The following is a 20,005-nucleotide window of genomic DNA, read 5'->3' as shown; positions in this document are numbered from 1 at the left end:
CCCCGTGTGGTCTGCTGAAGGTTTCCACCCCAGAAGAGCTCCAAAAGCAATGGGTCACAGCCAAACTGCCCACCGGCATGGAGGTGCCAGTGGAGATGGCAATGGAGTTGGCAATGGAGATAGTGATGGTGATGTAAATAGTGGTGGGGATGGCAATGGAGTTGGTGATAGAGATGATGATGGAAATGGTGATGGAGATGGCAATGGAGTTGGCTTTGGAGATGGCGATGGAGTTGGCTATGGAGTTGGCTATGGAGATGATGGTGGAGATGGTGATAGAGTTGGTTATGGAGATGGTGATGGCAGTGGTGGCAGAAATGTCTCCACTGCTGTGGCCCAGCAGTAGCAAAGGCATCTCCAGCACCGTCAGCCGTCCATGCTGCCCACCAGCATCTCACATTGCCCTCTGCATCCTCCACTGCGAGGACAGGGGTGGCAAACACGGGGCCACCACCGAGAGCGGTGGCACCCTGCACACCCAGGCGAGCTGTGGCAGGAGCCGCTCACCCAGTGTTGCTTTGGGGGGAACGCAGCTCCCCTCTCTCCCAGTCCCGCTGGAGCACGCTTTGAATTTTCCCCAACCTCTGCCCCACATCTGATAATCATCAAACCGTATTTGTTACAACAACAAGGCTCGTTAGGAGGCTGGCTCGTTAGGAGGCTGGCTCCGCGCGGGGTGGGAAGGCGGGCGGGGGGGAGGGGAGAGCTCTTAGTTAATGCCGATGACCTCATCTCATGTGATGTCATTCAAAGGAAAAACACTGAAGTCACTCACATATGGCTCAGCCTGGGCTTTTTCAGCCCGTAAAGCTGCAGATTTTCAAAGGCACAATGCGTGCCCCCCCCGCCTCCTCCGCTTACTATAATCCTGAATGATTTTCTGGAGGCCTGGGCTCAGACCCATAAACTTGCAAGGAGCAGCGTGGAGACATATTAAGGGGTCCCACAGGTGGAAAAAGGGGGTGTAAGTAATTCTCCCCCACGTACACATGCAGAGCAGAGCACTCGCCAGCCCTCACCTGCTTCTGAAGTCGCCGTGCAGGGACAGACCCCAGTGTAATTGGGGAAGGCCATTCATAAATGCCTCCTCTTGCACTTTTGGTTGGGAGGATGCATCTCCTCCAACCCATGCTCTTGCTCCTCCAGGACCAGGCAGATAAGTCTGGGTGGGATGGAGCCATGAGCATCCCATGGCAAGAACCTTTCCCCTGCAGTTGTTGAGGCTCATGGGTCTCTGGCTGTGTGAGACCACTCCAGGACTGGTGTCCGCCATGGGTGCCACTCTTGGTGGAGACGCCACCAAGGTCTGAGGATAGGGATGAGCTGACGGTCAGGTCCCAGGCTGTGTCCTGCACCATCTCCTGGTATACAGCGGAGAAGTAGTTTTAACCTTTCTGCCTCAGTTTCCCCCTTGGTATGGAGGTGGAAGCATTTCCCTTCCTTGTGCTGGGGCTCAGAGCTGACCACCCCCATGGGACCACGTTGTGCCCGCAGCACGGGGAAGGGCACAGCCATGGGGTGCCCATCACCTGTGGGGTCCCGCAGGGATGCTGAGGGGCAGCAGAGCCACCCCGCTGGCACATCGCTTTTGTCACCAGCCCCAGCGCTTCCTCCCTCCAACCCCCTGTCCCCAAATTAACCCGTCAGGACCGAATCCAGCAGGACGCACGGGTCCTCCTGCAGCAGCTGGGGGTGGGAGGGGGGGGGAAGCGTGGTCGCATCCTGCCGCTCTCCATCAGCCTTTCCACTGGCCAGGGCGGGAGGGAAAAGAGCTGTTGTGCCTTTAAGCAGCGAGCAAAGCATATGTCAGGCGCGCAGCCCCTGAGTTATCCTGCGTGTCTGTGTGCTGAGTAAGGAATGCGGTTGCATGCCTGACCCGTTAGCTATGAGCCGCCGTGGTGGATGGATCAGCAGGGCTGCTGCTCATGTGCTGAGCTCATTCAGGCTGGAGCGGGAGCCGCACGCGCAGGGAGCCAGCGCAGAGCAGGCAGGGGAAGGGGCAAAGCCGTCCCCCCCCCAGCCCCGCTCCTATCTTTTTAGTTTTTTGTTTTTTTTTCTTGTGATTTTTTTTTTTTTAATTTTTCCTTGAAAGCTGGCGCAGGGGGAGGCTTTCGGTGCTTTGCTGCGGGGGCTGCTTTTTTGGCGAGGTGGCTTCGGGGTTTTTTTTGCCCGCCAGCTGTTGTTTTGCTAGGGCGAGAGGTGCCCCCGCGAGCCGCAGCCCAGCTGCCTGGATGCCTGTGGACGTAATGCTCGCCCCGGCCGAGGACCAGTTCTGGACAGACATGCACGAGGGGCAGATGAAGCTGAAAATAAGGGTGCGGAGGATGAAGGAGAGCAGGGACATGCGAGGTTTGTCAGCCGGCCGGCTCCTTTCCTTCCGATGGGGACGGAGGGGGAAGAGGGGGGACACGCAGCCTGTCCCCGCTTCGCCCGGGGGATGGAGAGTGGCTGACGGGGAGCGGAGCGCGATGGCTGCCCATACAAAGAGAGCAGGCGGCCGGCGAGCAGGGACATGGAGGCGATCAGCGAGCATTTGGAGGGGGCGAGAGCACGCACGTCCAGCCACGGGCGATGGGCAGGAGCCATTTGGGAGGCAGCTGGAGGCGAGCAGGATGCGGGCGCCGCGTCCAGGCACTGCGCGGTGCTGCTCCGTGGGCACCGGGGCAGGCTCTGTCCTGTGGCACCTCCTCGGCAGGGCTCACCGAGGGTGCCGCATCCTCATCCCCGGAGGAGAGCACCGACGCGAGGGGAGCGCGCGGGGACGAGGATGGGCGAGGGCAGAGAGGTGTGCGAGGAGCGATTGAACAAAACGGCGCTGCGGCGCTGCAGCTGCCCGGCGGAGCCATTTCGCTTCACTAGCGCGATTGCTGCACGCCCGGCTGCAGAGGGACTGCGTTCAGACACGGGCTCGGCGGCGTTTTGCAGTGCCAGGGTGAAGGGCAAGCGGAGGAAGGAGATATTAAGTGGAGCAGCTTAAAAACACGCCGAGCCTGGGATGACCTAGATTACCGAATGGTTGAATCAAGAAACTTCCCCTCCATCACCACTTAAAATGGGAGCCTGCTAAAAGTGCCTGACAGGTTTTTGTGGCACGAACCACATAACCCAGTGATGGTGTCATTAGTAATAAGTCACTCCTGGAAATGACACATTTTCCTTTACTTAGAACGAGTAAGGCTGGTCCAAAGCAGACACAGTCACCAGAGGAAAATCAAGCCCAGCAGCTCTGGGAGCGTGTCTGTGTTTGTGTGGGTGGAGGGCTTCCTTTCTGCCATTTTTCCTTTTTTTTAAGGAAGTTCTCTGCTCGTTTGGGAGCAGGGAGAGGGACAGGCAGTGGGAGCAGGCAAGGTGGGGGTCTGGGACCGGTCCGTGAGGTCACCCCAAAGCTGCTGGGGGTGACGCTTTGGGAAATGGGGAATTCACGTGAATCAGGAGCAGGGCTGATTCATCGGCTCTCTCATCCCGACCGCTTGGGGAAAAAAAAAAAACAAAAAGGAAAAAGAAAGAAGGAGCTGGCAGTGGGGGTGATGAAATTCAGTGCCAAATGAAGGGAGGGTGAAAGCAGAGCCCGGGCACAAAGGCTGAGCAGGATGGAGAGGGGGAAGCAGGGGGATGCGGTGTGAGCAGGGAGATGGATGAGCAGGGGATGGAATGAGCATTGCATGGAGATGGGTGGGAGCAGAAAAAGCTGGAGAGGGCCCTTGCACATGGCTAGCTGGGGTAGACCTAGAGGGACGTTGCAGGATTTGGTTTAGCAGTGATTAGTGCAAAAAGCCTGCTTTGCACTGATGGAGGGTGTAACAGGGAGGCAGTTTATCCCTTGCTGCAGCCAGGAGAGCATCAGCCAGGAGAGGGCGAGTTGGCCAGGCTGCAGCACAGCGAGATTTCACCCGGTGGGACTGCACCGGGCATTGTCAGTGGGGAAAACAGCACGGGGACGGCAGGGGGAAAACTCAGCATTTCCTAAGCATCGGGAAGCTCTGAGAAACCCCAGGAGCTTCCTGGAGTGCGGTGAGTAAGGGTGACAGTAAGCAGCGTTGCATCACACCGCCGGCGTGAGCAGGCTCCCACCCAGCACGAGAGGCAGGGAGCCGGCGTTTGCAGAGAGGGATTTTCCCAGCAGCTCTGGGGATGACGTGTGCCGTGCCACCACCCTTCCTTCCATTTAACCTGCCGCCAAGATGCCGGGCACAACACGGTCAAGGGCCGAGGTTTTACATCCCCCCCCAAGCCCTCATCATCCCCTGCCATGCCTCGGTCCAGCGTTAATGCATCACTTTAGGCACACATCCTCGCCTTCGGGAGCAGTCACAGCAGCTGAACAAAAACCACAGAGGAGGGCAGCCACCTCCGTGTCACTCCAGAAATCCTTAATGCTCCCAGCTTTTGGAAACCCTCTCCCAAAGCCCCCTGCCCACCTCTGGGGCTGCTCAGCAGCTCAGCAGCCCGGCTGCCGAGCCGGCACAGCCGGGGGGGAGCCAGCGCCGCTGGAGCAGCCGAGACGCGTGCTGGCTCGCGTGCCTGCTGCCCCTCGCCACGTGCCGCCCTGGCAGCGGCTGCCAGCCACTGCAGGCATCTTAATGAGAGCCGGGCAGAGGCCAGCCTCTCTCAGCCTCCTCTCGGGAGGTTTAAGGGGGACAAGCTGGTGGGGGGGAGGCTCCAGCACGGGGACAGCAGCATCCCTGGGCTTGCTGGGCTTTTATCTGGCAGGCTCTTGGGGCTGTGCCAGGCTGCTGAGAAAGCTCCAGCACCTGCCCGGGAAGCCCCGTGCAGCTTCTTAACGCCCGTTGCGGGAGCAAGGAGGGTGGGCTATAATGCCCCTCTTTAATGGGGTTTGCGGCTCTGGCTGTGCCTGCTTCCCTCCTCCGTGCTGATGAAGGCTGGTGGCACAGCGGGGTGGCGTGTCACCTCTCCCCCTTCCTTATGGGCAGCCTTTGGGCTGGCCGTGCACACAGGAGGCTGGTGGCAAGGACAGGTCCCAGTGGCTCGGTGGGGCACTGCACATACAGAGCTTGCTCCCTGAGGGGTATTGAGGAGACGCGTGGGGCTGGGGACACTCCATGGGGCTGGAGACCTGCAGGTGAGGGGCAATGTCTGTGGCATTGCCCATAACATGAGCTGAATGTCCCCAGAGACCACCAGAAGGTGACAGCCAAGGCAGTGGAGGGGTTCCCGGTGCCTCTCCCACCTTCTGATCGCCTTCCATGTCCCAGGCAGGACCCCAACAAATCCATTTTCATCACTGACGTGCTCTGGGGGGAGCCTGGTGAAGAGGAGGATGGAACTGGGAAGACGTATTTTTTTCCCCTCTGTTTGTCACCAGGGACCACCTCATCCCCAGGGTTCTGCAGAGCGAGGCTGGGGGTGACGCTGCTAAGGGCTATTTCTCCAGGGGCTTTGCTGAATGAGCCCCCAAAATCTGGGGGGTTGTTTTCATCCCCCAGCCTTCCCCAGCACCCACGTAATGCTGGTTTTTGGCTCCTTCCTTCATCTCCAGCAGGAGCATCTGCACCCAGACATCTCCCACTTGTCCTATCGTCCCCGTCCCTCACCTCCACCTGACACAGGTGACTGTAGGAGACACAGAAATGCCAAGTTTTGCCATGAAAACACTGTTTTTTGGTGGGAATGATTTTGATAGCCCTGAGGACCCACCAGCAGACTGTGTGTCCATGCTGCACTGGGAGCAGCTCCTCACCAGCAAGCCAGGCTGGAGGGGAGCATCAGGAAGGTACCAAAGACCCTTAAGCACCCACTTCACCTCTAGAAATCCTTCCCGAGCCTAATTCCCAATGTGCCCAGAGAAAGGAAGACCGCTGGGCACTGCTGCTCTCTCCGAACAAAGCCGTGGCCCAGGGTACGGAGGGGAAAGCCCAGGTATCGGTGGGAGCCCTGCCAGGGACACTCACCGCCTTTGGGATTGTTTGGGAGAGCTGCTTCGCTTTCTAAAAATGCGAGGCATGCTGGAGCAGCCAGCGCGGGTGGGGTGAGCGCCGCGGCGAGGTCGGACCAGCGGCGGGTGCCCGACTCTAAGGTTTCCCCCAAGCAGCTGGTGGTGAGCATGGGGGAAATGAGGACAGGAGGGACAGGGGCACAGCCCAGGGAGGTTTGCTTGGGGCCAGCGAGCCCCCTGTGCTCCTGGTGGTGCTTCCCTGGGCAGAGGCGGGTGAGGGGGAGACGGTGACGCCGGCGAGCAGCAGCATGTCCTGGCCTGCTGCAGCTATGAGGTCACCCCGCTCCTGGCTTTGGAAGAGGGATTTGAAGCCGTAGGCAGCCTCAGGCGGCTCTTGATGGGTATGAACGAGGGCGAGAGGCTGGGGAACAGAGGAGGCACTGCTCACAGGCTGTACGTGCACCCCACTCCCCATGAGCACATTGGATTTCTTTGCCAAACCCTCCACGTTGTTGTACGCAAGTCAAACATGCATCCCATTAGACCCCTTCCCCACCATGCAAACCTTTCTGCCCCCACTTCCCCATCCTGTGGTCTGCCCCAGCAGCCCCACGTGTGGCAGCTCGAGCTGGGGGTGGCACCCAAATGTGCGTGGGGTGGTGATTTATGCTCCTTGGCCACGGGGACGCAGCACAGGGGCGAGCGGTAACCGGAGCTGCGCTGCACCTGCGCTGGGCCTCCTTCCTTCGCTCTGATTTAATGCCCCAGTTGAGAAGTGATGTCATTTCAGAGGGAGCCAGGGAAAAGGAAGTGCTGGAGAAGATGATAAGGTGCTTTAACTCTTCGCCGCCTGGCTGGGCCAGGTTTGGATGCTGCGGCTGGTGTTAGGCACCAGGAAGACTTAAGCAAAGGAGGAAAAGGTCGGTTGGAGGACACCTTCTCCTGGGGCTGATGCAGGAGATGCTCCCCTGGAGGAGGCTGTGGCTTCCAAGATGCAAAGAGATGGTGATGGAGGACAGCATGAGCATGATTTCATGTGCTGCTCTGGCTTCTCCATCACCTTCACCTCCCAAATGTGGTGGGTGGGTTGTCTGCAGGGCCAGTCATACCCTGTCCAATCCTGGGTGCCACAGCAGCAGCCAGGGAAGTGCTCCAGGAGGATCAGCAGAAATGCAAGGGCCTGGAGAGGGTAAACTGAGTGTGCCAAAGCTCCCCTCTCTCCAAGGGGAGAGACTGAATGGAAAGGTCGTTAGTGAAGGCTTGTTAAAATGTCTTGTTCAGCTGCAGAGATGGGCAGGGATTCCTGTGGTGCTGGATCCTGAGGCTGAGACTTTCAGAAGGGTCTCACAGAGGTGTCCAGGTCCCTATAACAATTGAAGGCAGTCAAACCTCAAAGTCTTCTCTGGCTTCTGTCAGGCTGCATCTACTCACCTGCATGACAGGGAAAACCGCTGGGGAGGCTGCCTGGGCTGGTACCACCCAGGTGCTCTCCATTGCACCAAGCTGCCACCCACAGCTTGGTGCAGTACATTGGGTGAGGCTTGCTGTCACATTCAGTAAGGCCAGACCATGAAAAATGGCAAGGAAATCTGTTCAAGAGAAATTAAATTTCTCCCCTTCTGGCAAAACCTACGCCGCATCCCCCTCTCTGTTTTTTCAGGCTTCCTTTTCTAATTAGCGCCGCTGTGCAGAGCAGGCCAGCATTTGGCCATTAGAAAGGCAGGAAATCTGTGAGCAGTGTCACTGCCAGATTGCGTGAGGATGATGTTCCCAGCTCGAGTGCAATGGCCTGCAGGTTCCCATGTGCTGGTCTGCTCAGAAGTCCCAGGCTTGGGCTTGCTCAGTGCGAGCTCGCCAAGTCATCCTGCCCCGGTGGGTTTTGCTATCCAAAAGTGATCCTCATTGTCCTCAAGGACTTTCTGTCCTTGTCATTTAAATGAAGTCGTGAGGAGCAGGAGGCGGTGCAAGACAGCCTTAAGTTGCACCAGGGGAGGTTTTGATGGGGCATGAGGAAGAAATTCTTCATGGAGAGGGTGGCCAAGCATTGGAAGGGAGTGCCTAGGAAATTGGTGGAGTCCCCAGGGTAATGATGGTTGTTGGCTTTTTGCTCTGCAAAGCTCTGCTCTCATTGTCGGGGATTATCACCATTTCGTCCCCAGCCCTCTGGGTGCAGGTCCCGATGGTCCCAGCCTGGCTGCTGTGAGCTCAATGTCCCTGTTTTCTCTGCAGGAGGCTTTGCCACCTTCTCATCCTGCTTCCCGGGGCTCTGCGAGGGGAAGCCTGCTGCCATCCTGCCGATGAGCATCTCCCAGCCGTGCTTGCCTGTGGCCAACGTCGGCCCCACACGCATCCTGCCACATCTCTACCTGGGCTCCCAGAAGGACGTCCTGAACAAGGTACAGCCCCCCTGAGGGGACACATCTGGGAGAGGGCTCTGTTTGGCGACCCAAAAGTGGGCAACGTTTGGCTGCAGGGAGAGAGGAGAACAGAGGGATGCTGCCTTTTTAACAGTGCTGGCATGGCAGGGAAGGAATTTTGTTTAGAGGAAAAATAGTAACAGTGAGAAGAAAGGAGAAATCATAGTTAAAATGCCACTGGGCACCTACTGCAGGCAGGAGGGAGCCAGGCAGGCGTCCTCGCCCCAGGCAGGAGCAGGGAGAGGGACCGGGGCAATGGAGGGGGGTGGAAAGAGAAAGGAGGGAGAGAGAAATCATATACAGGGAGCAGAAGGAAATGAAAGAGAAAAATGCCAAGAATGTGAGCCTGGGAGCTGGGCTGGCTCCATCAAGCTGAGGTTGGGCCCTTCAGAGCCTGCTGGGGACGGCCCTGCCGCGAGCTGGGGCGGGCAGGGACTGGCCACCAGAGAGCCGCAGCCAAAATATCCTGAGGAGCCAATGTCAGGCAAGAAAACTGATGGTTTCCTTTCCTCCCCAACTCCTCAGAGGGTTCTGTTCATCTTTTGGAGCCGTGTTTTCTGCCAGCATGGCAGTGAGGTGGCCAGCAGATGCTCCGTCAGTAGGCAGCAGAGCAGGGTCAAGTGCAGACATTGCACACAGGCAACGCTTCTCCTCTCCAGCATGTCTCAAGGCAGAGGTCCCAGGTGGCTGCTCCAGGCACTCCCCTGATGTGTGAAAGGACTCCTTTATCCCCATATTTCTTTCCTCCTCCTGTTTAATTCCAGGTCTTCCCTGAAGTAGTGCAGGCCAGGCAGCTGGCACAGATGTTCCCCGTTTTTATGTGCAACCTGCCCTTGGTTATACAGATGATGTGTGATCTGATGGGAAGGGGAAGGACAGCCATGAATTTTCTGTCAGCAACACATACGGACAAAGCTGGCTTTGTCCCAGGAAGGAAGGAACAGAGTTTGGTGTTGATGCAGCACCCCGCAAGCCAGTTCCCTGAGGGGTGGTCCATGGGTCACCCCCTCCTTGCAATTTTTTATCTGATCCTCATTTTCTAACATCTCCTCTGTGCCATGGCATTTTACTGAATCAGAAACAAAGGCAGTGATGATGGCTGTTGAGTGGTTGAAGCAGAAAAGTAACAGAAAACGGGTCCAGGTTCTCTCCAGAGTCAGAAAGCGAGAAGAGTCAGTTCCTTCTGTGAACCAGAGAAGAACGTGTGTTCTGAGGTATCGGTGGCTAGAGCCTGAAGTCAGTGGTTTATGTGAGCCTCTTCTGAGCTGAATTCAGCACGAGTTAGTGAAGAACTGTGAACATCTAGCAAACCTGAGAACTCCCGATGTGTTTCTGTATGGATCGAGAGCAAAGAAATGGGCCAATATTGGTTAACATAGGGTGCTACTGATAACTCACCCCACTCCTCTGGTGCGGTGCCTCCTCCCTCTCTGAACTGGTTCTTTCTGAGCTTTCAGTGAGAGTTTTCATTGGTTTTCTTTCTTACATTTTCCCATTCTTCTTTTCATACTGGGGTACTCGGGCTTTCTCTTCCAGGACCCTCTTCCAGGACTCTTTGGTCATACCAGTGGGCCAAAGTAAAGATCTATTGAGTTTCAAACATGTCATCTAAATGGGCACATCCTTCTTAGCCAGTCTGTGCTGAGCATCAGCCAGGTAGCATCTACGGGCTGATGGTAGCTTCAGCTAGGCCAAGAAGCAGCAGGAGACACAGGGGAAAAAATACTGGGATGGGTAACAGCAGGGAGCGTGTGGAGAGCCAGATCAGCAGCACTCTGTGGCAGCTGAACTCAGCCAATTGTTCGATCCCCTCTTTCCCACCAGGACCTGATGACGCAGAACGGGATAAGCTACGTCCTCAACGCCAGCAACTCCTGTCCCAAGCCAGACTTCATCTGTGATAGTCACTTCATGCGCATTCCTGTCAATGACAACTACTGTGAGAAGCTGCTTCCCTGGCTGGACAAATCCATTGAATTCATTGGTGAGCTTTCATTATAATGCTTACAGACCCTTCAGTTGGCCCTCAAAACCTGGACTTTTCTTCTGGCCTCCTCCACGGTCTTATTCCCCGCAACCCTTGTCCTTTCACACATGGGGGGTTGAGGGCTGGGAAGAGAGGCTAGAGCCATTTTGCTCACCTCATCAACACTTTTCTCTCCATTTCCTCTACCTTGCTCCAGACAAGGCCAAGGTGTCGAGCTGCCAGGTGATTGTGCACTGCTTGGCAGGGATCTCCCGGTCAGCCACCATTGCCATCGCCTACATCATGAAGACCATGGGTATGTCGTCAGACGATGCTTACAGGTAAGAGTTCCCTGGAGGATGGGGAGGGGTCGTGCTGGTGTGCTTCAGCCCAGGGAAGGGAAGCCATCTCTGCCCAGAAGGAGAGGGTGGGAACTCCCTGAAGTTTTGTCTTGCCTTGGCTGAGTCCTGGTGAAACCAAATGAAACCTTCCCTTCACATAGTGCATATATGGAGGAAGGTTGGGAGCAGTAAAATGAGGTGGGGAGGAGTAAAAACCCCAGAGTCTGAGCAGTGCCAGCTTTACCCTAGAGCATCCCAAGGCCTAAAGGGTAAAGGTTCCCCAAAACTCCTTTCTTCGGGGGGTCTGGTAGAAGGTCCTGGATGATGCCCCAAAGAGACCGAGAGGGTAGGGGTGACCCACTGAAGGACCAAACACCAACCAGGGTTGTCTGCACTTCTCGGCAGGTTCGTTAAGGACCGCCGCCCGTCGATCTCACCCAACTTCAACTTCCTGGGCCAGCTCCTGGAGTACGAGAGGAGCCTGAAGCTCCTCAAGGCCCTGAAAGCCCAGGGCGACCGGGGAGAGGGAGAGGCCCCGCAGGACCCAGCCGAGGTGTCCGAGGGCGGCAGGCACCCCGCACCGTCTACCTCAGAGAAGGTCGAGGAGGCACCGAGAAGCACAACCTCCGCACCCCCCCCCAGCGACCCTGAGAGGCAAGGTGGGCCTCCCAAGATCTTGTCGCCCACAGCGCTGCAGCAGGGACTAAACGGCTTGCACCTCTCCTCGGAGCGCATCCAGGACACCAACCGCCTGAAACGCTCCTTCTCCCTGGACATCAAATCCGCCTACTCCCCTGGCCTGCGGCAGGACCCTCCGGGTCCCCCCAGCACCGGGGAAGCCCCCAAACTCTGCAAGCTGGACAGCCCCTCGGGGCCAAATGGCCAGTTCTCCCCAGTGCCCGACAGCCCCGACCGACCCAGCGGTCCCGACCTCCTGCTGGAGGCCAAGGTGAGGCAGCGGCGCAAACACCGGCACGCGGCGGGCTCGCCAGCCCACGGGCTCAGCCTCAACGTCGGCACAGCCCGCAAGAGCCCCGGGACGGAGGAGAGCCTCCAGCAGCCGCCGAGGCTCAGCCTTCCTGGCCCACCACCATCCTCCAACGGCTCCTGGGGGGGCGTCCACCTGGAGTCCCCCAGCACCCCGTCCTCCGAAGGAGGCTGGTACTTCGGCACGGACTCAGCCGGCGGTGGCAGTGGTGGTGGCGGCGGTAGCACCAGCGGTGGGACGTTGTTCACCGGCGCCAGCCCGTACCCCCCGTTCGGGTGCAACGGGGTGCCGGGGAGCTGCGAGATCAGACTGAGGGACAAGCAGCGGGCAGAGGCGCGGGACGGGAGGCACAGCTGGCACGAGGAGGCTGGCGCCGAGAAGCAGTTCAAGAGGAGGAGCTGCCAGATGGAGTTCGAGGAGACCATGTCCGAGGGCAGGTCCCGGGAAGAGCTGGGCAAAATAGGCAAACAGTCGAGCTTTTCGGGCAGCATGGAGATCATCGAGGTGTCCTGACACCCATCGCGGGTGCTTGGAGAGCAACTGGGGGGGGGGATATTTAAGATGGGGAGAGACATGGGGAGGGCGGGTGGGGAGTATTTATACCCGTGTGCGCATTTTCGGGAGCGCACATGCCAAAACGAAAGCAAAGAGGAATGAATCCACAGTCAGGAAACATCATGGTGAATGCTTAGTGTCCCCCCCATTCCCATCCTGGTCCCTCTCTCCTACCCCAGCCCTTGGGTACATCACCCTGGGCTTTTGCACATGGAGCGGTGACAGGAGAGCAGCCCTCAGAGCCCCGTGCTCAAATTTGGGGTGTAAAATTCAAGAGGGAAGGGGCAGGAATTACAATTTGGGGTCGGGAGGATGAGCAGAGCCTGCTCCTGACTTGGGGGGGGGGGACATGGTCCCATGGGGACGGGGCACAGCACCGCTCCGTCAAGGTGGGGAAGGGGCATCCCAGCCACCCCCTCCCTGCACCCCGGTGCACTAAGCATGCGCCCCCGTGTTTCTCTGGCTGAGTATCCTAAAGATGCTGCACTAGAGCAGCCCTATACATATATAAATATATATTATATATAATATAAAGAACACACACACACACACACACAAAGAAAAAAAAAGGTAAATGGTTTTACTGCGATTTTTATTGAGACGTAAATAATATTTCAATTTTTTGTTTTGTTTTTAATTTATTGAAGCTGTTTCATTCTGGCAATGATTTGCAGACAATGTGGGGCGGTACTTTCAGCTCTATTTTTACTGTGTATGGTATTTAAATCTGAAATACGAGTTTCTAAGCAATATCTGAGGCCTGTGGCTCCTTCTATAGCTCATGTCGACGACAAAGATTTTCCCCCATTCCCTCCGGGTGCAGCGAAAAGGGGACAGAAAACTCTTCGGAGCACTTTTTCTAGAAACGAACAAGTGAACAAGCAAGATGTAAAATCTTCTTGCAACACAAACTGAGCCAGAAAACTTCCCTTTCTGGAAGCTGCTGCCGCTTCTTCCCCTTTTCTTAGTCCCTGTTTACTTCTCCTCATCCCCGTCCTGGCCATCGTTCCCATCCCAGACATCATTCCCATCCCGACCATCATCCCCATCCCAGCCATCGACCCCATCCTTCCCTCCCCTGGGCTGCCCTTCCTGGCAGGAGAGGAAGAGGAGGGAGTCACCCGAAATGGAGGGAAGGGCACTGGGCATCCCTGGGGATGCGTGGGGAAGAGGAAGGCATCCGATGCCGCTGCAGCATCAGGAGGGGAGGTCGCTGATGGTTGGGATTTCATGGTGGGTGTGTTTTGCCTGCTGTCCCCAGCCCTGAAACTCCTGGGCTGAGTTTTTTTGGGGGGAATGTGTTTGCGGGTGCTTCCCCCCTTCCCAGCTGCCCATACCCATGGGGAGCCAAGCCCTTGCCCCTCCAAAGCCCGACTTCAGGCTTGCTGAGAAGCTGCTTTCTGGAGCTGTAGGCACTGAGCTGCCTCTGCTGCAAAGCACATCTCTCCCTGTGGCTGTCTTTGCTTTCTCCCTTGTCTCGCGCTAGTTTGCAAAGCTAATACCTCAGGGGTCTCCGTTCGTGCGTGTCCGTGTCCTGTGTCATCCTTTGAGCAATTTTTCTTTTCTGGATCCGCACAATTTTTTTCTTCCTTCCCCTCGTTCCTCCTCTTGTTGTTCGTTTCTCTCTCTAGATCCAGCTACACGTGACAAAAACAAGCAATCTCAGGTTTAAAGGTGAATGCAGCCCAGAGGCACGCGGGGCTGCGATGATGTGCGGAGGGGCAGCTCACTCCAGCTGCCTGCTCCCTGAACTCCTCTGCCTCTGTGTGCATGTCCACAGCCGAGGTGAGCCTCCCTGGAGGCTCCTTGCTGTCCTCGGCTTGGCTTTATTTTTCCTGTTTTTTCAAAGAGGTCATGCTGGGGAGCTCCCATGTGCTCCTGCCTGGTACCCCAAGGTCCCTTAAGAGCACACCATCATCCATCATTGCCTCCAGCAAACGCTTCAAACCAGCTTAGTCTTGCCGACCTGAACCTTGGAGTAGGTAGAAAGAGCGTTCCTCCTCCTAGCCGTGTGGCCACAAGTTAACCTGATGGTTTGAGAAAGTGATGATGCTGGAAAATTAGCGCCAGGGCTTTTCAGCCTTTGCCTGCTCAGTTTTCAGCCCCTCACACCCTGCTCGTTGTTGCCTGCTCTGCCAACCTCATCCTGACGACAACCTCATCAACCTCATTTACAATCTACCCTTTCTGCCCGTCATTTGTGCTGTGTTCTCATTGGAACTTGAAAAATTTCTCCCTCCTGGCCACAAAAGGTAGACGAAGTCATTCTCTGCCCATTGTCTCCTGCTGCTCTGGGTGGTGGCACCTCTTCTCAAGCCCATCCCATGGTCCTCGAGGGTTGGTACCAGCTCAGGTCAGACAAATTGTTGGCAGGAATGTGTTAGGTGGGCTTTGGCCGGTGAAGGGAGGAGTAAGGGACTTCTCAAGTGATTTAATAGGAAAAGGACAACAGGTTGGCACGGCCAGGTGGGAGGATGACAGGAGGCAGTAGCAAGGGCTCGTATAACTCATCCTGTTAGCAGACGTGGTGTGCTATGGGAGCCAAAAAGCAGCTGGACTAAGTCAAGGAGGAAGGGGAGAGTGGTGTAGATGAGACACTAAATGTCTGCAAAGAAGCAGATATGTGGTTTGCGTTTTGTCATCTCCACCCTGCCGTGCTCCTGGATGCTCCTCAGCTCTGCTCGAGGCTCTGTGGGCTGCTCTCTCCTCTGAAACCAGAGCACAAAGAAACCTTTTAAGACTCATAGATAGATCATAGCTGCCAGGAGACATTCACCACCCACCTCTGCAGCCTTCCTTTGACGTATTTCATATTCATTCTTCCCCTTAATGCTGGGTGTGTGCACCAGAAGCCCTCTCATGTGCAATATTTTTAAGGCTGCATCCAGAAAACACCCCTTGATGGGGCAGCTCTGCCTGATCGTCTAGTGCCAGTGCTGACCCAAAGCCATGAGGGTCACCAAGGGGCTTGCAATTAACTTCAGTGTTTTTTTAAATCAGGCTCTGCCTGGTGGACCACTTTGTCCGAGAACCAGAGAGTTACCGTGAGGATGGACATGTGGTCTGGTGGCCCTCCTCATCATCTCGTGGCCAAGCCTTTTTACGGGCTCTCCACCCCGATCCGATGAGGATGGATGCCCTTGTGGTGGCAGGAGTGAGGGTAGAGGAGAGGAAAGGTCCCTCCAGACCAACCCTCAGCTTTCCTTTAGGCTAGGAGGGACACGGTGCCCTTCCCTGAGCCCCATGGCAGGACCGTTCCCAGCCGCAGCTTGGAGGCTGAGCACAGCTGGAGGGAGGGCAGAGACCAGGTCGGCAACACCGAGCCAGAGGCTTGGGTTGGAGCAGGCTCGTCCCTAGCCTCGGCAGCAGCGTCCCCAGCCCCTGCTGCCTTCCCAGCCCTTCTCTTTGTTTCTTTGGACCTTCATCCCTGTTATGTCTGCCCCTTAGGAGACTGTGCCCCCACAGAACCCCCTCCCGCTGTCCTGTTCCCCCTACCACTCTTAATACTAATGATAATAAGCTATCAGTGTTGTCATTGCAATCTATGAATGATAGATTTGAGTATTTATGATTATTATTATGATTATTACGGTTATGATTCTGTACTTTTTTGCTTCTTACTCTTTGTATGTTGCTCCTTGTTTCTCTGTTGTGAATAAACGCAAGGCCCCATCACACCTTCTCTCTGCTCCCGGGCCAGAAGAGGCAAACGCTGCCCGGACAGACCCCTGTCGGAGGGTTTGGAGCGGGATGTGTCCCAAGGGCATAAGGACACCCGAACCCAGGGCAGTCCCATTCTCTTAACTCTTCCCTTCCCTCCTGCGGCTCCTCTCCCCCCTCTGCTGCCTGTCTGCAAGGGGCAGGAACACGCTGGCACCGAGGCCGGGGAGCTGCATGGAGAAACGGTTCAAGTGTTAGCTTCGAGGGGCATCCAGCTCACCGAAGCAGCTCCCTCCAGCTCGTGGTCCTCTCACCTTCTTCTCTGGCTGCACCTCGAGGCTGCAGCTTCACCTGGAGGGGAGTGGGGTGTGGGTCAGAGGGTTTGCCAAGCCCCCGCTCACCCCGCTCAGCCCTGGTGCTCCGTCCCAGCGAGGTGCCCTGGGTTTTTCTGGTTTGAGCGGCCTCCCTCCACCTGGGACTGATAAACCAGGGCACCACAAGCAGGCAGAGACTAGTCCTTTTTTTTTTTAATCCCCATCCTTACACAGCTCAGAGGTTGCGGGGAGACTGGAAGGGGAACATTGTGCCAGGAGGAGACATGAGGGGAAGGGAAGAGGAACCCTGTCTGCACCACGGTGTGAAACACGCCCTGCACCATGTGCCCCGGGAGGGTCAGCCTGATCCCAGGGGCTTAACGCAGCCCAGACGCCGTCTGTCGCGACTTCGCCTCGTCGTGTGCTGGGCTCCTTCCCATCGCCCCGTGCTGGACTCATTCCTGGGGCTGCTCCGAGACCGTGCCGGAGCTCAGGTCTCACCCCACTCTCCAGATCCCATGGGGAACCCCTGGGGTCTTGCTCCGGCATCACCCTTCCTACCTCACCACGCTCGGGGCGGACGGGGAGGGAGTGGGCAGGTGCCCCTCAGGCTTAGCTCCCGCCAGCATCCCCACAGGATCGGGCCCTTCCCCAAAGACCACAGCATGGGAATGGGGTCTGCATCCACCATGGGGTCCTGAGCAGGGAAGAGATGCTCCGGCCACCGGCCACACCATGTTCCCTCCGTCACTGTCAATGTGACCGAAGGCAGCTCCGTCCTGCCCCCTCGGACCCAGAGAGACACCCGGCCCCTGCCCCCTCTTTATTTTATTTATTTCCTGCTAGCAGCAGGGCTTTTCTACCCTCTCTTTCTTTTCCTTTCTTTTTGTATTTTGGAACGGCGTGTTGTAATAAATACCCAAATAGGTGTTTTAACAGCTGGTGTCGGCCTTGGTTTGTGGGGGGGCTTTTTGGGATGGGGTTGGAGGGTCCTGTTTTGGGGTTGGCAACGGATTTTTGGCTGCATCCACCAGACCTGGTGGAGAGCTGGACACACAGCCAGACCCACACGTATTTATAGGGCCCCATGGCTGGAGCTGAATTAATTCGAAGCAGAAATAAGCTTCACAGCTGAGCGAGCAGGGGGATAAAAACTAATTGGGGCATTCGTGGACCCACAGACAGGCGAACGGCCAGGCTGGGGGTGTATAATGGTCTGTGGCTCCCACCGTGCTGGTGGCACCGTTTCAGCAGAGGCTCTCAGGAACATTTCCTCGTGTCCCCTGCCAGGAGTTTACCTTGGAGGGAGGAGAAGCCGTGAGCAGGCTCCCCGCAGCGCTGGCTCCAGAAAGCTGCGGCACTCATCAAGCCACGCAATTATTGTTATTGAGCACGGAGGGGATACCCAGCCCCCAGCAGATGCTGAAGCTGCACCCCAGCTAGATCCCCTTGCCTCCCACGAGCCCGCTCCCCTCACCCCGCTGCAGCCACCGAGCACTTTCCTCCCCCTGCCCCTCCTGGCGGTTTGCACGGCGCAAACCATTACTGCAACGAGAAACCTAGGAACGTCCTTTTTCCAGCTCTCGGGCTTTTATTGACTCGGAATGGCTGCCAAGCCTATAAATAAATGTTCCTTGCACTAAATATAGCAGCCACTGAAATAGGGCTGCCGTCTATTTATTTAGCTTGTGGCCTCTTTGAAAGCTCGCCAGCCAGCGCTGCCTCTACCTTCGCTGCGTCCCACCCGGGGCCGCGGCCACCCACCGCGGGGGCACGGCTGAGTCAGCGCGGGGAGAAGGGGTCACCCAAAGCCAGCCCTGTCCCAAAGGTCCCCGCAGCCGGGATGTCCCCAGTGTGGCAGCAGAGGGTGCGGCGGACCCCCCAGCCCTTCCCATAGCGCTGGGGTTTAGGGAGTGTTTGCTGGGGCTGAACCACAAGGTGTTTTCCCCTCCTGACTCAGAACTTCAGGTGTGAGGACTGCTCTTGCGCTACAGACACTGCCCCAGCAGCAGAAGGATGGCACTTACCTTGGGCTGCGATGGTTCCCTTGCGGCCCCATGCCAGCAAAGGGGAAAAAAAACGTCACTCCCTGGAAAGCCACATTTGCTCCTGGAGCAATCCAAGACATTAATAATGCTTAGCACTTAGAGCGAGTTTTGCTAAACATGAGCTAATCCTTACAACACCCATGGGAAGGAGAAAAGTAATTATTGTTATTGGGCTTGATTTTTCCTTTCCCATGCACCCCTGCAGATGAGGATTGGCTCTACCAGCCCCAGATTGCTCTGCAAATCAGAGGAGGAGCACACTCAGCCCAGTTTTTGCAAATAGGAAACCTGGAGCAAAGACGGCAGGCTATTTGCCAGAGGCCACACAAGAAGGCAGAGTACCTGGGGGAAGTCCTGGCCCCTAATCCCATGCTGTCAAAGGGTCCTGGTCCCCTTGCAGGTCCTCTCCCATGGGATGCCAAAGGGATGCTTTGTATGGCTGCTCTCCTTCCTCTCCTCCACAGTGTCACGGCACGAGGGGGTGAGACACCCTGCTCTCAGCAGCAGCAGATGCAGATAACGCTCACGATGCACCACGCTGCCTGATTTTAACCCTGGCAGAGCTGAGATGCTGCTGGGGTCCCTGCTGGGTGCAGAGGGCTTGGGTTCAGGTGGGGAGCCGCAGGTGAGAGAGGAGATGGGCGCCCAGCTGATGGGCATCACCCTATCAGGGTGCCTTACAGGCAGAAAGAGGGAGACAATGCAAGACAAGCTTGGGGACAGCTTTGAGGTGGACTGCAGAGCCAGGTGGCTTGGGACAGCATCCTGGGGAACAGCAGCCTGACCGGGAGAAGGATGCAAACTGCCTCCCACCACAAACCAAGCAGAAGGCACCCCAGCACGAGGGATGGCCCTACCATTTGGAGGGGCCATGTTATGGACACAGGTGGCATGGGAGAAAGGAGGGGATGCCCCTTTCACTAGTGGCTCTGCAGTAATGGGGGGCTCCCCAAAACTGGAGATGCTTTCAACGCCTTCATTTTGCTCCCCAGCCACACTCTTCTGTTTGGCTGAGAGCCCCGCGCTCGGTGTCTGAGTGGAAATACCGTCTGTCAGCGGTACCCAGATGATGTCATTTAGTTTTCCAGGCTTCTGGGCTGAGCCAGCAGCTCGAGCCAGTATGACTGGATGGCCTTTATTTAGCAGGAGCCCAAGCGCAGCCGAGCCTGGGTCTCGGTGGCACCTGGCAGCGGGTTGCGCCCTCCGCCGCGTCTCCACCGCTGATGCAACCCTGGCTGCAGCGGGGATGGCAGAGTGCCCTGAGAAGGTCACTTTGGGGAGGCTCAGCCTGGGACCAGGGAGCTGGGCGGGTGGCAGGGGGATGCTCTGGGGAGCGGGGGGGGGGCACTGCTCAGCCGTGCTGCCCACCGGCCCCGGGACCCGACCTGCAGTGGGGTGGGAAGTGTGATGGGTGCCCACCAGGCAGTCCTCTCCCTCTTCAGCCATGCACTGCCAACCTGCAGGTCCCTCTGGGCAATGTGTGTGCCCGAGGAGCTATCAGAGACCTGGGTGCTTTATTTCCCCTTGAGAAACTCCATTGGAGCGTGGCAGCATCCTCATCCCCGCATTTACTCTCACCAGGCTGGGTTGTTGTAAACAAGCAAGCGGGCGGGCCCTGGGTGCTTTTTAGCTGGAAAGCAAATGGTTTCACCCCTCCTCCTTCCACTGACACCCCCTAACCTGCCTCTTCTCCCTCAGCAGCAGCTCCTGACAGGCGAGCGGCTAAGAATAGCCCTGCTGCTGGCTCCAGGCTGGTGCTGTTTGCTCAGTGACTCAGAGCTGGCCGGGCAGGCACTTACTCAAAGGGCCCCATTACTCATCCG

General features: G+C 57.0%; 1 protein-coding gene and 1 long non-coding RNA gene across 4 annotated transcripts in view; one reads left to right on the top strand and one right to left on the bottom strand.

Annotated features, from left to right (window-relative positions):
- The window catches only part of DUSP8 (dual specificity phosphatase 8), a 35,208-nt gene extending 23,054 nt beyond the window's left edge, over window positions 1-12,154 (top strand). For 2 of the 3 annotated variants that reach the window (XM_084519631.1, XM_084519632.1), the window contains exons 4-7: window positions 8,123-8,289; window positions 10,135-10,294; window positions 10,494-10,617; window positions 11,023-12,154. In XM_084519631.1, the coding sequence (XP_084375757.1) occupies window positions 8,123-8,289; window positions 10,135-10,294; window positions 10,494-10,617; window positions 11,023-12,118 (1,547 nt within the window). In that variant the 3' untranslated portion in view covers window positions 12,119-12,154. Of the gene's footprint in view, window positions 1-1,929; window positions 2,350-8,122; window positions 8,290-10,134; window positions 10,295-10,493; window positions 10,618-11,022 lie in introns of those variants that run through there. The other variant, XM_084519633.1, reaches the window with a different exon arrangement.
- Window positions 12,155-12,735: 581 nt separating this feature from the next.
- LOC311437340 lies at window positions 12,736-18,694 on the bottom strand. The gene is made up of 3 exons (XR_014693413.1): window positions 18,525-18,694; window positions 18,162-18,243; window positions 12,736-16,171 (listed from the first exon to the last, which is right to left on the bottom strand). It is a non-coding gene; the product is annotated as an uncharacterized lncRNA (long non-coding RNA).
- Between the last annotated feature and the right edge of the window lie 1,311 nt (window positions 18,695-20,005).

Source organism: Aythya ferina (genome assembly GCF_964211825.1).
Source record: "Aythya ferina genome assembly, chromosome: 5".
In the NCBI taxonomy this organism is placed as follows: domain Eukaryota; kingdom Metazoa; phylum Chordata; class Aves; order Anseriformes; family Anatidae; genus Aythya; species Aythya ferina.
The sequence above is the reverse complement of the archived record's forward strand: the minus strand, read 5'-3'. Positions and strand labels throughout refer to the sequence as shown.